This window comes from Aspergillus terreus, genomic scaffold (genome assembly GCF_000149615.1).
Source record: "Aspergillus terreus NIH2624 scaffold_1 genomic scaffold, whole genome shotgun sequence".
NCBI lineage: Eukaryota > Fungi > Ascomycota > Eurotiomycetes > Eurotiales > Aspergillaceae > Aspergillus > Aspergillus terreus.
The window spans coordinates 1,871,669-1,886,140 of record NT_165972.1 but is presented as its reverse complement, the minus strand read 5'-3'; the positions used below and the strand labels follow the sequence as shown (position 1 = coordinate 1,886,140).

The 14,472-nt window shown below is 51.8% G+C and overlaps 5 protein-coding genes across 5 annotated transcripts; 3 read left to right on the top strand and 2 right to left on the bottom strand.

Moving 5' to 3' along the window:
- Positions 1-368: 368 nt before the first annotated feature.
- Positions 369-1,530, bottom strand: ATEG_00672 (WD40 repeat domain-containing protein; the record flags this gene model as incomplete). The annotated part of the gene is made up of 2 exons (XM_001210758.1): positions 369-396; positions 428-1,530. The coding sequence occupies 2 exons, from the start codon at positions 1,528-1,530 to the stop codon at positions 369-371; spliced, it is 1,131 nt and encodes a 376-aa protein (XP_001210758.1).
- A 1,890-nt stretch (positions 1,531-3,420) lies between these two features.
- On the top strand, positions 3,421-4,259 carry ATEG_00671 (uncharacterized protein; the record flags this gene model as incomplete). The annotated part of the gene is made up of 2 exons (XM_001210757.1): positions 3,421-3,991; positions 4,117-4,259. 2 exons carry the CDS (start codon positions 3,421-3,423, stop codon positions 4,257-4,259), a joined length of 714 nt encoding a protein of 237 aa, XP_001210757.1.
- Positions 4,260-4,885: 626 nt separating this feature from the next.
- ATEG_00670 (uncharacterized protein) lies at positions 4,886-6,431 on the top strand (the record flags this gene model as incomplete). The annotated part of the gene is made up of 2 exons (XM_001210756.1): positions 4,886-6,261; positions 6,356-6,431. The coding sequence occupies 2 exons, from the start codon at positions 4,886-4,888 to the stop codon at positions 6,429-6,431; spliced, it is 1,452 nt and encodes a 483-aa protein (XP_001210756.1).
- A 693-nt stretch (positions 6,432-7,124) lies between these two features.
- Positions 7,125-10,478, bottom strand: ATEG_00669 (Fibronectin type III domain protein; the record flags this gene model as incomplete). Its single annotated transcript, XM_001210755.1, has 2 exons — positions 7,125-10,374; positions 10,435-10,478. The coding sequence occupies 2 exons, from the start codon at positions 10,476-10,478 to the stop codon at positions 7,125-7,127; spliced, it is 3,294 nt and encodes a 1,097-aa protein (XP_001210755.1).
- A 740-nt stretch (positions 10,479-11,218) lies between these two features.
- ATEG_00668 (putative lipin Smp2) lies at positions 11,219-13,701 on the top strand (the record flags this gene model as incomplete). The annotated part of the gene is made up of 5 exons (XM_001210754.1): positions 11,219-11,227; positions 11,400-11,471; positions 11,525-11,822; positions 11,879-12,746; positions 12,798-13,701. The coding sequence occupies 5 exons, from the start codon at positions 11,219-11,221 to the stop codon at positions 13,699-13,701; spliced, it is 2,151 nt and encodes a 716-aa protein (XP_001210754.1).
- Between the last annotated feature and the right edge of the window lie 771 nt (positions 13,702-14,472).

Here is a 14,472-nt window from a genome sequence, read left to right as displayed (position 1 = left end):
GACTATTTCCGGCGTGCCTGAGGCTGCGGATTGCCTAGAGCGGTCTAGTCGGCTGAGGTGTACCAAGGTTGCCGTTTTAGGAAACACGAGATATAGATTGCTCGTCTATAGTCAACCATCAACTAGAGTGCAATCCTAATTCTAAGGTCTCTACCAACCTCCAGAGCTCCAAATATTTAGCCGCAATAGCCATCACCTCATAAGAGACTAGTGGCACGCAGCGCACTAAAGCATGTAATAATCAATGGACGAAGCTATGCATGGACAGGAAGCCTAGAGATCCCAAATTCTCAAGTATCCATCCACATCTGGTACAACGATAAATTTGGAATCCCTTGAACAAACCATCTCCGAGACAGGACACCTGTCTATTCTATCCCCCACCCCCCGTGTGAACTGCTGCTTGAGATTGCTTTCGAAATCATACAACTCCACGGTTCCCTCTCTGATCTGGAACACCAACTTCCGGCCACCTTCTATAAACTGCACGGCTCTAGTGGTAGCAAATCGACGCATTAGGGGATTATCAAATGCTAGGCACCATCGCATCCGCTCCTCCCCTGTGTATGGATCCCAGATACAAAGCTTTCCTTCATTAGCCCCGCCAGCTAGCATGGCCCCATCATGGCTCCAGGATATAGAACGTGGTGGAAGATGAAACCCATCAAAGCAAGACACTGGCTGCTCCGTAGCGATGTCGTAGACGTGCACATAGGACTTCGGGTTTCCCTGGATGATGGCAAGGTACTTTTGATCCGGAGAGATGGCTCCGCTCCAGAGCTGGCCGCCAAAAGGGCCTAAGACGTAAAGACAGGATCCAGAACTAGCATCCCAGACCCGTGCTGTGCCATCCCATGCGACAGATGCAACCAGCTTGTTATCGGGGGCCATGGCAGCCCACATTACCCTGTCCGTGTGGCCCAGCAGTTTGTGTCGAAAGGATCTAGTTTCGATATCCCATAGATTGACACAGGGAATAGAGGCAGCCTCCTGTGTATCTTCTTGGGTTGTTTCGTTCTGACTGAAAAAGACCATCATCTTGCCGTCAGGACTGAATGAGCCCAGCTCGCCCTCAAAGCATAGTCTGTGTTCTTGCTCGTGGCTTGTCATGGCTGCGAGTTTTCCCTTCTGATCCAGCTCCCACAGAATGACCATGGGATTCCCATCCTCACCAGCTTGTGATGCCAGAACATAGCAGGTAGACTTGCCATCTTCGTTCTTAACAAAATCTGGTGCAAACTTGACCGTCTCGATCAGCTCGCCAACTGCCAACACTTCGAGACGCTCTTTCGTAGCAACATCGAAGACGTGTACTTCTTCGTCAACCCCAACTGCAACAAATCTATCATCGGGACTAAGAGTGGGCGTTGTTGCTGCTCCGTCCAGGCGAATCTTCGCTCTCTCTTGACCCCATCGTTTCGGATGGCCTGGAGCCCAGGCTGCAGGCACCCCAGAGGGAGAAGTAAAATCATGCTCAAGGGCGTAGGTGAAATTCTCCACGAATTTTCTTCCGTTCATTGACATGGACATTCTGTATGGCTTGTACTGTATCTGGTTTGATGCATCACTTTGTGAGATTCAAGTTGGGGGAGCCAGCATGGAAAGCCGACAGCGATATGTTCGGGCGCTTTAAGCTTGCCAGGGACCGACACGTATGACAGAGCAATGCCAGCAGTGACGTAACACTCGAGAAATGATTCCACTTATACAAGAGACCGGAAAAGGCCATACAGTAGGGGTATCTTTGTTCACAGGGGCAATGTCTCAGCCATGGCTTAGTAGTGTTCACCTAGGTAGATGCTCCATGAAAAGCCGTTGGGGATGTTAAGTAGTCAATTGGCTGGCCAACCCTGTCAAAACAGACTTTTGAGGCATTTATCCAGCACAGCCCCAGTATGACTCTTCCATGAGATTGCATCCCTGTCGCAACATCGACTCAAATAATATGTAGCCTTGCTAAGGAATGTTGCCCAAGGATAATCTGTAATAGAAGATTAGGGTAAGGCATCCTTCGAGAGGCTTATTGCCCTGTCTGGAGCCTAGACAAGCAACACGGAAGGTGTATTAAGTCCGATATTACCCAAACGGATATGGAGAATCAACCAACAAGCTTTTAGCTAATGGAAGCCAAAAAGCTTATAGGAACAAGCATTATCTGCTTCGCCGGTGTGGATCACACTATTATAGGTATACCAATTATGTCACGACAGAATACCAATTTATAGCTACCTAGAATATGGCCTGGATACCAGTTCGGCGTGGGATGGATCAACAGAATCATTACAACAGCAGTCGCTTCGCTTACAGCTCGGAAGTATTTGGAATCATTATAGATAGTGCACTGTTAGGGGCCCCCTTGGCTAGCCTATACTACGTGGGGGCGACCACGGTGTCGACTGATCTTGATCTTTGATTAATTTCCTCTCTGTGCTTGTTATTCAACTCAAGGTGCACTCTTCTGCTCTTCACTGGCTATGCCCTCCGCGTACCAGTTGCAGTCTGATTTCGGACAAATTTGCCAGAATATAGTAGGAAAAACGGGCCATATGTGATCCTATGTAGTGCATGCAACTCTAGAGTGTGGCACCATCTTATTGACAATCATTCCGATAAGTAATTGATCACAGTTTAGATCCAGCCCAACTGTGTGTCAGACCTCTCATAGAGGGGAATGGTCCCCTTCTTCCTAGACTAGCACGCCAAAGGTACCTATAATACATAGCCAACAGGCCATGCGACTAGTATAAGACTTTGGAAAAGCGACTTCAGTTCCTGATACTATCTATCCCCTTGTCAAGAACGAACCTAGTACCTAAAGATAAGGACTTAGGCAAGCCTTGCCAGTCAGAACGATAACGTTATCAGCTGTAGAAACGCAGGATATCTGTACCTATACAGTTAGTCTCCACCATCAATTCCCTAGACAGCAGCATGGTGATATCAGCTAAAGGCTCGAATCCATAGCTGTGCGGACCATCTAATAAAACAAATCCACTTTCCTCTAGCCTAAAACCAAGAGTGCGTGATACATGACCCAACCGGCTATGCAAGCAACGTATGGCATATAGCACGGGCAACTCTGGTCTCCAACACTGTGATACCCCCAGACATAGCCACTCTTCATGGCAAGATCCTACGAATTACAAAAATCGCGCACCTCAAGTAGGAACCAACATGGGCTTCGGTAATACCTGAATCGAATCGTAGATAGGCAGCCTGCTTCAGAACGCCAGGATATTTAAGCGCATCGGTAGAACGAAGAAACTGATTCTTGTTCATCAAACTACATTTCTATCTCTTCTAGCTACTTCAATACCCCGTCACAATTCTTTATCAGAACCTCATCATGAAGCCATACTTCACACCGACACTGCTGGCGTGGTCTTGCATGTCTATGGTAGCATCGGCACTTCCCCGAATATGGGCAACGTCACCATATATGGGCCTGAGGAGCTAAACAGTCAAGTCGCAAATTACTTTCTGTCCTGTTTGAACAGCACCGGCACCGACTATCGACTCTATGTCGAAGATTTCGGAACAACTATTGCCTTACCACCAACCAACCGAACCATTGACTTCGAGGGCGAAGATCAGGGACTTTTTGAGTGCATCGTCAAGGTGAACCTTCAGATGGAAGTGGCTGCCGAATCGACATTATACGACCAAGGTGAATCTCAAACTGTGAGGCCCAGCAGCCTTGTCACATATGAGTGGCTGAGTGAACATGGTGGCCTCGGCAAAAAACCAGTTGGCTCGCGGCCCCCGAAAACGATGGGTGCTTCATTCACAGCAGATGCGAGATCGATCATACCAAGGCAGTCCTTGGTATACTGGGCCTATCCAGCAAGCGACACGGGCTGTGAAAACAGTGACCTCATAGCGTCCTACGCCCACCACTGTCATAATTCCGCCTCGGCATATAAGAGCATCCAGTTCGAAATCTCCGCTCGGCATGAATACTTGAAAGTGGAGATGTGGCCGCACCATCAATGTAAGAAAGGAGACAGCAGACGTCTCGTGATTCATCCTGGTACCCTGGGCAGTTGTCAGAAGAAAACAACATACTCCTGGGATGGCTCGTTCTCCAGATGCAGGTCATGCTAAGTCGGGAGCTAGTGAGCCCCGCAATGAGCATATCGTACTTGGTTGGGGATGAAGTCGACCATTCAATCGAGATATATCTCCCATGCTTTCCATTCGTTGGGTCATATCGCCCTACTGTCGATACATATCATGTTTGTCGATTTGGAGCTTTCTAGTCATGAGATGACTATGACATTCCTTACCAGCATCAAGAGTTTCAATATTGAATCACACCTTTTTATTCTATACCTCATAGCATACCGTACTCAAGGATCATAAAAAGTCCACAGTTTGTAATGAACAGTCAATTCTTAGCAATTTATAAATTACCCACGCGTTAGAGACCTGCCACCTTTCTCATGTGACACCAAGGATGTCCTGTTTCTTTGCTAAATTTACCAGCTCTCTCATCCCTATCTCTTTCTCTTGATAGTACCGTTCTCACTCTACACGACCTTTCAGAATTATTTTCGTTCTATGAGCCCCAGACGACTCTCGTTCAAGATGACTGATGAACCAGATAAGACGAGACAAAAGCCCGAGAGAAAAGATTCCTAAGAAACTAGATCGCCGAAGACGAAAGACGACGAGGAGAGGCTCTCCAACTTGCTGCGAGGTAGTTGAGCTTAACACGGATAAGCTAACCCCAAAGTGTCATCCACAGGGCGTGCGGGCCCTAGACCCACGTGGATGATTCAACATCCAACTCTCACCTTTTCCGTATTCCTGTCGATCTACCCAGCTGCTCCCTGACGACCATATCATTCTGAAAACCCTCCGACACGCCAGGGGGAACACGTCGATGGAGGACGTGCATCACCATGTCCCCCAAATCTGCGATGTGCTGTCATTGCCGCACCTGGAAGCCACAGGCACTTACCAGAATCACGACGATATCGACTCTCTCCTGAATCAGATCGTGGAAGAACAGTCGCACAGTGCCGTCGACTTTGATACAGCCTCATCACAGATACATGGCAATTTCGTCAACCTACCTCTGGGGGATTTCAATTGGGACCCTTGGTCTTCCTGTCAGATCGACTTCGCCGAAGGACTAGACTCCACCCAGGATCTCGTTTCCAACGCATCATTCCAATCCGACACGCGCCGTCCAGACGAGGCGGTCGTAAAGACCAAGACTTACCAACGCCTCCCGCCCCAAGCCGTGAAGGTCCTACGGGCATGGCTCTACCAGCATCGGGAATATCCCTACCCGACAGATCGGGAGAAGGAGGAGCTAGCCGAACAAACGGGATTAGATAAAACGCAAATCTCCAACTGGTTCAGCAACACGCGGAGACGGAAGCTCACCCGTCTCCCCAGCATGGACGACCCTCCCGTGGATGTCTCCCTGCTCTCGCCACTAGAACGATGGCGGAACTCCCCGCCCGAAAGCGAAGCCGCCGCGACCTCGGACATCGTGCGCGCACTGGCGGACAGCACGCCCTACTCCGGATCCGACTGCAGCACGGCCTATACGAACAACGCCCCAGATGCGTGGTCCAGCAACGGCTCGAGCAACTCGTTCGTCGTGGGCGCCCCCTCCGTCAGCAGCTTCGAGCACAGCCAACACAGCCAGTCGTCCAATTCCGAGATCTCGTTCAGCCAGTCTCGCCGCGCCCTGCGTAGACCACCAACCCCTATCCCAATTAGTATGGGCTCTCGCCGGCGCCGGCGCCCGCGGAAGTCGGCAACGACCTGGAACAGGCGGTCGGCCGCGCACGGCAAACGCGCCTACCAGTGCACCTTTTGCTCGGATACGTTCCGCACAAAGTACGACTGGCAGCGGCACGAGAAGGCGCTCCATATCCCCGTGGACACGTGGTGCTGCGCACCGCATGGTGGCATCGTCGAGGTTGACGGCAGCAAGGTCTGTGCGTTCTGCCAGGCGACGGACGCAGACTACGCCCACCTCGAAGCTGCCCATAACTATCTTCTCTGTCGGGAGAAGGGACCGGAACAACGCGCGTTCCTGCGCAAGGACCATCTCAAACAGCACCTCAAACTGACACACAACGTGGATTACCATGCATCCATGGACGCCTGGCGCTCTTCGAGAACAGACATCGTGTCCCGGTGTGGGTTTTGTGATGCGCGCCTGTCAACCTGGGACGAGCGCGTGGAACACCTCGCGGATCATTTCAAAAACGGCGTCGACATGGATCAATGGAAGGGCGGGTGGGGATTCGAGCCCGATGTGCAGAGCCTGGTGGAAAACGCCATCCCGCCGTATCTTCTTGGATATGAGCGTCTAACCATGGACCCATGGAAGACGTCGGATGCGTTTGGGACCACCGGGAACGAAGAGGAGTCTCGGTTTCCTGAGACGCACGTCCCCAACGGACTGACAAGATACACTAATCTCCACCGCGAGCTGATCGCCTATCTCAGAGCAGAGATGGAATCAGGGGTGTACCCTTCAGACTTGACCATCCAGGATACAGCACGTCAGATCGCTTACGGTGAGAACGACCGGTGGAATCAGACGTACGCCGATGATGCTCGATGGTTGACATATATCAAGCAACAAGCTGGTTTAATCCAAGGTGCCGAGTCCAGTTTCACGATACCCAGCAATGCGCCTGTGGGATGGACGGGTTAAAGGTAATGGCTTAGAAGGGCGAACGGAGTATACATTGCATGATACTATATATACGACCTCGTTATGAAATAGAAATTTTTTCTCTAACCATTGGTGGCATTGAATACGGAAAGTTTTTCTCTTAAAAAAGTCAGATTTTGTCTTGGTGGAGAGACTGATCCTTAAGCTTATCCAAATGCATTCTCCGTTCAAGGTCACATTTACCAGGCGTGCCATACCTGCTATCGTCGTGAATCGCGTATACAAAGGCTATGCAAGATAATCCAATTGGCTATCCGAAACCAACATATTTAGTGATATGTTTAGTCTGGGGATGTATATAAGAAATTGCGCAGAGATGGTATAGACTGGTAGTGGTAGACAAACCACACATGGAATCTATCGGGATAGACATAGAAAGAAATGTAAAAGAATGCGGATGCTAATATGAAAGTGAGGATCATGACTTGATCTCCTCTTCTTCAGGGATCTCATCGTCACCAAGTTCACTGGCAATTTCACTAGCCCGTTCACTGGGTCGCTCACTTGTCTCGCTGGCTGCCTTGTCCGATTTTCTCGATTTGCGGCTGAAAAATCCCAGGCTAGTTCGGCTGGACTTATCGGCCGATGGAATACTAGACCCTGCGCTGTCCACGCTCTTGGCAAGTTGAGCCTCGGCGACGCTGTCTTCATCAATATCACCCTGGGACGCGTCACTCTTCTTCGAGAACAACCCCGAACGGTCCTTCCATGAGCTGAATTTGCCCGAGCTGCCTTTCCGCGTAATCTTTCGAATGAATGACTCTTTCGAGCTGTTGTTGTCGGCAGATGCGGCAGATGGCATGCGCTCCAGGGACTCGTAGGAATCCCGCGTAAAGATAGACAAAGAACGTGAATCCTTCGAGGCACGGGATTCAGATGGAGATCCGTCGTCCATTAGGAAGTCGAACGGCGCATCCAAGTCCCTATCCTTTCCCTTGTCCTTCTCCTTATCCTTGTCCGATTTCCTACTACCAAAAATTGTCTTGAACGTAGGTGCGGCTGGGTTCAACTTCGGGGTCACAGGACGATGCGAAGAAGATGGACGGGTACCAATAGGGGCTTGTAACGGTCGACCCTGTCTTTCAAAGGACGAGTCCTGGAGAAAATCAGGTTCCCCAGTAAGGCTTAGAGGTAAATGGCCGGATGAACCATATTGTGTAGACGGTCGGCGGGAGTGTACCCTCGACCACGTCGATGGGGAAGCCCAGTCAAACCCCAAGGGACTTCGATGGCCCGGCTTTTCAGCCGAAGGCCAGCCAAAGTGCCTATTGTCCGTAGACGGGTGAGGAAGTTGATTGTCAAAGGAGAAGGTCGAGGATGGTCTCGGTGATAACGAGCCACGCCGAACAGTACCCAAGATCGAGGACGGATCAATAGGGTCATGTCTGGGGCTAAATTGATTGTATCCAGTGTTGAGGTCAGGGTTGTCACTAGATTTTGCCAAATTGCTCCCACTGCCGAAACCAAATCGGCTAGGGGAGAAGATACTAGAGATGGCAGCACGACGGGATGGGAGGTGATCAGACGAGCTGTCTGCTGTGACGCTCGCCGTGTTGCTCCTTGGAAGCAACGTTATAGGGTTTGCCCAGTTACCCGTATAACTCAGGCGACGGCGCCTAGCACCAATAGGGTCCATTTCCTCCAGATTTCGAGGGAATGACTGGCTTTGACCTGGTTTCAAAGTACCCAGTAAGGGCGGTTCATCTGCCAGAGTCTTCCCACGGGCCCGATGGAAGCCGAACAGACCGGATAGGCGGCGCGACGCACTCTTCGGAGCCTCGTTCGCATCACCCAAAGTAGCTGGCTGCGACTCCGGTTCCTGGGCTGGAATTTCATGGGGGCTGCCAAACATGCTTTCAGGTCGACTGCTTGATGAGTCTGGAGAGGGTGGACCATGAGCAAAAGACTCGAGTGGATTGGATTGATCCGCATTTGAAAATCGGGGACGAATGATCGGACGGGGAAGTTCAGGCGACTCTTCATCCCCAAGAAGATCGGACGGCAGTAATGCATCGGCGCGTGGACTCATTTGGGGATTGTTGAAGGACATTTCCAGTTCGGCACGAGAAAGGTCGGGCTGACCTGACAGACCGGGTATGGTCATCCCGTTGTTGATGTTAAAGAATGTCGAACTCGGCGGGAAAGTCGGGGAGTTCGTCGAAGGAGCTTTGTAATTGATACTGTTGGAGAATGAAGGCTCCATGGCGGGAAAGTTCATTGGAGAAGAGACATTGCTCGTGAGTGAGCTGCGATGACGACGGGGACGAATAGTCGCTGTGTTCGACAAGTCGAGATCCAAGGCCGGCAGGGAGAATGGCCCTGAGCTTCCCGGTCGTTGAGTCGTCAGCCACTTGAAGTGTTCCTGCGCCTCCTGATACTGCTGCTGAACCTGGGCGTGGAGGCTGACAAGGGATGCATATTGCGTATGTAGATTGCTCAGTTTCAACTCCCACTGCCGAGCGCGTTCGTTGTCAATGCGGTCCAGCTCCTTGCCATCCTCGCCATCTGGGCCCTGGTTGTTCTTCCTTTCCTCCTCAAGCTTCTTGACACGGCCGCCTTTGTCTTGGATCTCGTCGTCGATGACTTTCATCTCAGCCTGCTCCTTGGCAATCTTCTCGCGGACCGCATTCGCTCGTTTCTTGCCTTCCTCTTCCACACGAGCTTTCTCCTCCTTTGCATGAGTAGCATCGGTGGCCATCCGGACCACCTTTTCTTGCCATCGAACGATGTCGTCCTTTCGCTTCTGACGTTCGGATTCCTTCTGTTGCAGCAACCGCTCACGCTTCGCCTTCTCGCTTTGAACCGAGCGATTGACGCTCTCCAGTTTATAGACCTGCTTCTTCAAATCGCCGCTGGCCTCGTCCTTTTCCTTCACGCGCTTTTTCAGCTCATCCCGCTGCTTCTCGAGTTCTTTAAGAAGGGCGATATGTTCCTCCTCTTCATCGGCGGCTTGTTTCTCCACGGTCTCGTTCTCATGCTGCAAGAGTTTCAATCGTTCGGCTAGTTCCTCCAAGCTTTCGTCTCGGTCGTCAGACCCGGAGACTCTCTGCAAATCGTCTACATTACCGTGCAAAGTTTCCGCCCCGCTCGCAGCTGGAGACTGCTTCCTCCCAGCTGGAGCACGCTTGCTTTGTAATTGACCTCCGCTGTGTTCCCGAGACATGATGGGTGCGGAAGGGGCAGCCAGTCCGGCCGTAGAGCGAGGGATGGAAGCGCGGATGGTGATATTGCTGTTGGAAGCATTCTGCTGGGATTGCGAGAGAGGAAGGGACTTGGTTCGCACGTGGACAACGGCGCTAGGGGTTTGAAAATTCGCCGCGCTCACCGAGCACACACATATGTGGTATATATTTCCGGGAACGAGATTCAGAATTTCCACGGCAGTCTCGGCTCGTTTCGATTCGCCCACTAAGGAGTCCTGAGTTAGCCCTTGATGCGCCGGCTGACGGAAGGAAGGGGCAGATGAGAAAGTACCTTTCGCTCCATTCACTTGAATGATGTGCTTGTGAATGGAATTATGAAATTCTGGTTGTTTCCAAGCGATGCGAATTTCCCGCGCAGTAATCTCTTCAAGGGTCAACTCTGGTGGCGGAGGGATGTCCAGGCCGAGTTTTTCGACCAAGACCTCGTTTGGCGTTTGGCAGACCTGCCACGCCCGGTAGAGTAGCCTGACGGACCGGTCAGCGATGTTCAGGAGAAAGATGACAAGGGGACGACGACAGGCTTACCAGATCAGAGCCCAAAGAATGGTAACCGCCAGGAAGAGAGCCATGACGCCTCGTACCCTCACTCGGGGGACCACGCTAGGGTAGGCGTCAAACGAAAAATATAACGGCTCATACATCCCCGCGTCGGAGACCCATGGAGACGGGTGCGAGGAAATAAAAACAGGGCAAGGGACAGAAAAGAGAGGAATGAGAGAATTCAACTCCCATCGCACTTGACTCTCTATTCCGCTGGAGCGGTCGGCAGTGGGGAGGTCATGTGACTCGAAAGACTAGCTAAGTCAGCTGCAGAAGCTGAGTCAGCGCCGATGGCCCAAAAAAGAAGCTCCCCGCACGCCGGGCCCGAAAGGGATTAGCGGCGTCGGGGCCACCGGCTTCGACCGAGGAATCAAACGAACGGCGTCGTTGTTGGGCTGTTGAGTCTCTCCCAACACTTATAGATCAGTCTCAATCTCCTCCCCTCCCGTCGTCGGTGTTGTTCGCATCAGCTTCCTCTCTCAGCGTGGTATCCTTCGCCGATTTTGTCTTGTTGTCGCCATCCCTGGTCTCTCGTTCGTTCACCCTCCCGCAGTGGCTGGCTGGTGCGACTGATGTCTCTCGGCCTCTGTCACATGGGCCGTACGTAGGCGGCAAGGCTTGTCTGCTGCTCCGACCAACGTTCGGAATTCTTCCCTTCCCACTCTTTCCCCCGAGTCGCCCGTTAGTTGCCTATCTTGTGTCAGTGGTCCTTTCATCTTCGGAGTCAGTGATTTCTCCCTCGCGGAACTGCCCCGTCGATCTCTGCGCGATGCAATACGTCTGCAGCTATCAGTGGTTCCGTTCTGCCAAGACGTAGAACTCGATCAGTCCAGACACCTTGAGCGTTGCCAATAGATGTTATCGTGATCGATCACGAAAGATAGTGTAGACTTCACGGAGATCCCCTTCTGCAGACTAGAATGTGCGATTCTAACTGGTTGCGTTGACAGGGACCCTCGCCTGCTCCCCCTTTCCACGTTCGTTTCGGCAAGTTCTCATTGCTCCGACCTTACGAAAAGAAGGTACATTCACCTGCGGTTTGATTCGGGTAGGGGACTTACTAACTTGTGCCCAGGTGGAGTTTAAGGTGAATGGCGTTAAACAGAACTACTCGATGAAGCTCGGAGAAGGCGGGGAGGCGTTCTTTGTCTTTGAGACGACAGATGAGATCCCCGCCTCATTGCAGACGTCACCCCTGGTGTCGCCGACGGCCAGTCCGAAAATGCGCAGTGAGGAGAGTCTCCCATCGTCGCTCCAAGAACCAGAATATTTAGACTTGGATCGGTCGTCTCCTGGTGGCGGGACCCTAGATACCAAGTCTGACTCCAACGTTCCGATAATGTCGAGGCCGACTCGAGCGTCGAGTGATCTAGGTATGACGGGATATCCACGCCGATCTATATATGTCACTATACTCATACTTAAATAGGTGCTATCACACCCTTATCGCGATCCCCGGAGAGCTCAGACCTGAGCCGGTCTCGCTTAGGCTCGTTCAGTGATGAGCCTAAGTTTGACAGGACAATGTCCGACAATGTTCTGCTGGCCAAGTCCCATCTTCCCAGCGCCGCGGATCAAACATATGGAGCGCAACCATCGTCCTCGACCGAGGAATCTACTGCTGGCGGTCGTTCTCGGAGCCCACCACCGCTCTCGCCCCAGGAGGCGGTCTCGCGTGCGATCTCCTTGTCCAAGAAATTGTCCGGATCGAATATTCCCACGCATGTCACCGAAACGGGCGACCTAATGCTCGACATGACTGGCTACAAAAGTAATGAAGAGGATGCCCTGCGAGCCGAAGTGGTCGCGCGGAAAATTCTCGCGGAAGAGCTGGAAGGCCCCTATGATATTGGAGCTCTCATCGGAGCGGATGAGCACGGGAATCTGTGGATCTATAGTAGTGAGGATGCGAAAGAGGCCGCCAACCGTCGCGCCACGTTTAATGCATTGAGACCGAGCTCGGCAATGAGCGAAAATGCTGTGTCTGACCCGGGTTACCACAGTGACAGCGACCAGTCCGTCGGGAACGCATCCATGCAGCCCAGGCATTATCGCACCCAATCCGATGTTCAGCCGGGGTTCCCTACACCACCGCAATCCCCAACACCGGGAGAGACAACGCGCAACTATGCGAAGACATTGCGCTTGACCAGTGACCAGCTCAAGGCCTTGAATCTCAAGCCAGGTGCGAATGAGATGTCGTTTAGTGTCAACAGGGCTACGTGTACTGCGACGATGTATCTGTGGAATGGCAACACACCGATTGTGATCTCCGATATTGATGGAACTATCACTAAGTGAGTTCTCTGAAATGTCATTTCATGGTACCTGTACTGACTTTGCAACAGGTCGGATGCGCTTGGTCATGTGCTGAACATGATTGGACGGGACTGGACGCACGCCGGTGTGGCCAAGTTGTATACTGACATCGTCAATAATGGGTACAACATCATGTACCTTACCAGTCGTTCTGTTGGCCAAGCCGACACGACACGAGCTTATCTGTATGGCGTATGCCAAGATGGCTTCCGACTACCCAAGGGACCTGTCATCATGAGCCCTGACCGGACGATCGCAGCCCTGAGACGGGAGATCTACTTGCGGAAGCCCGAAGTTTTCAAGATGGCATGCCTACGGGACATCCTGAACCTATTCAATGGAAAGGAGAACCCGTTCTATGCCGGATTCGGGAACCGTCTTACGGACGCTCTCAGCTATCGATCAGTGAACATCCCGTCCACTAGGATCTTCACGATCAACTCGAATGCCGAAGTGTCCCTGGACCTCTTGAGCTTGAACAAATACAAGAGCAGCTATGTGACAATGGGTGAACTTTTGGATCATTTTTTCCCCCCCACGAGCCTGCTTGTCCAGGCCGGTGGGGAGGAATATACTGACTTCACTTACTGGCGCGAGCCTCCCCCGGATATCGAAGATTTCTCCAGCACGGACAGTGAAGAGGAGGACGAAGATTACGAGGAGCAGGAAGAAGAAGATGAAGACGAGGAGTACGAGGAGGGAGAATTGAGTGAAGAGGAGGGCAGCGACGTTGACGAAGCTGCCGAGGAAGACCTTGGAGCCAGTTTCCTTTCACAGGGCTCGGTAGACCAGTCCAGCGCCGTTGATGGCCAGAGCCTGTACGTGGAAGAGGACGAAGAGGCGTCGCCGGTTGACGAGGTTGACCAACTGGAGGCGAAGTTGAAGGCTGTTGACTTGGCTTCTGCATCAACTGCGGCCGACCGCACAGCATAATCTCGACTGGGATCGCATAGCGCGTGTGCCTTCGTTGCTTGAACGTCTCATTGGCGTCGAGATGCATTTGCATTCCGGGTGTTCTCGCTTTCATCTTGCATCATAGGAGTTTGCCTTTGTGTTTTGTGGCTATTTTGGTGGGTTGGAGCGTTGTGTGTATACGAAGCTGTCCGATAGACTAGAGCATTTGACTTATGACATAATAATGGAGGTTGTTGATGCCCCCAGCCATCTATCTGTTCGGCTGTGCCGGTATTATGAGTATACGCACTCCAACACCCTATATGATCATTATGTGTTCTGTGCCCTGTAGATGAGGATGCATATGTACTTGATTTTATAGACGCCTCTGTTCTGACAAAGCTGGTCTGCTTACAGCGTCCGCAAATATACCTACGTGTGGTCATGTCTGTACCGCGGATGCGAGAGACCAAAAGCCCCATCGCATTCGATCTCCTATAAACGCTTAGTATGATTTTCTCTACTCACGGCCGAGTTGCCGCTTTCGCCGGACTGGTCATTCAGGCTATATTGGATCGATGTCAGCTCTATTGTGTAGTTTTATCGATGTGCCGTCATAGACACTACCAGGAACTGACTTCGCACTTTTAGGCATGATCGGGTTTAGCGTCCTCCAGGGCGTTGCGGAGGACGGACGAATTATCGTTCAATGCGAGGACTTGGCCTGATGGCATTGGCGGTCCACATTCTATACCACTCTCCTGTATACCTCTGACAGAAAGCATGCTCAGTACGGTATATACCATCCCT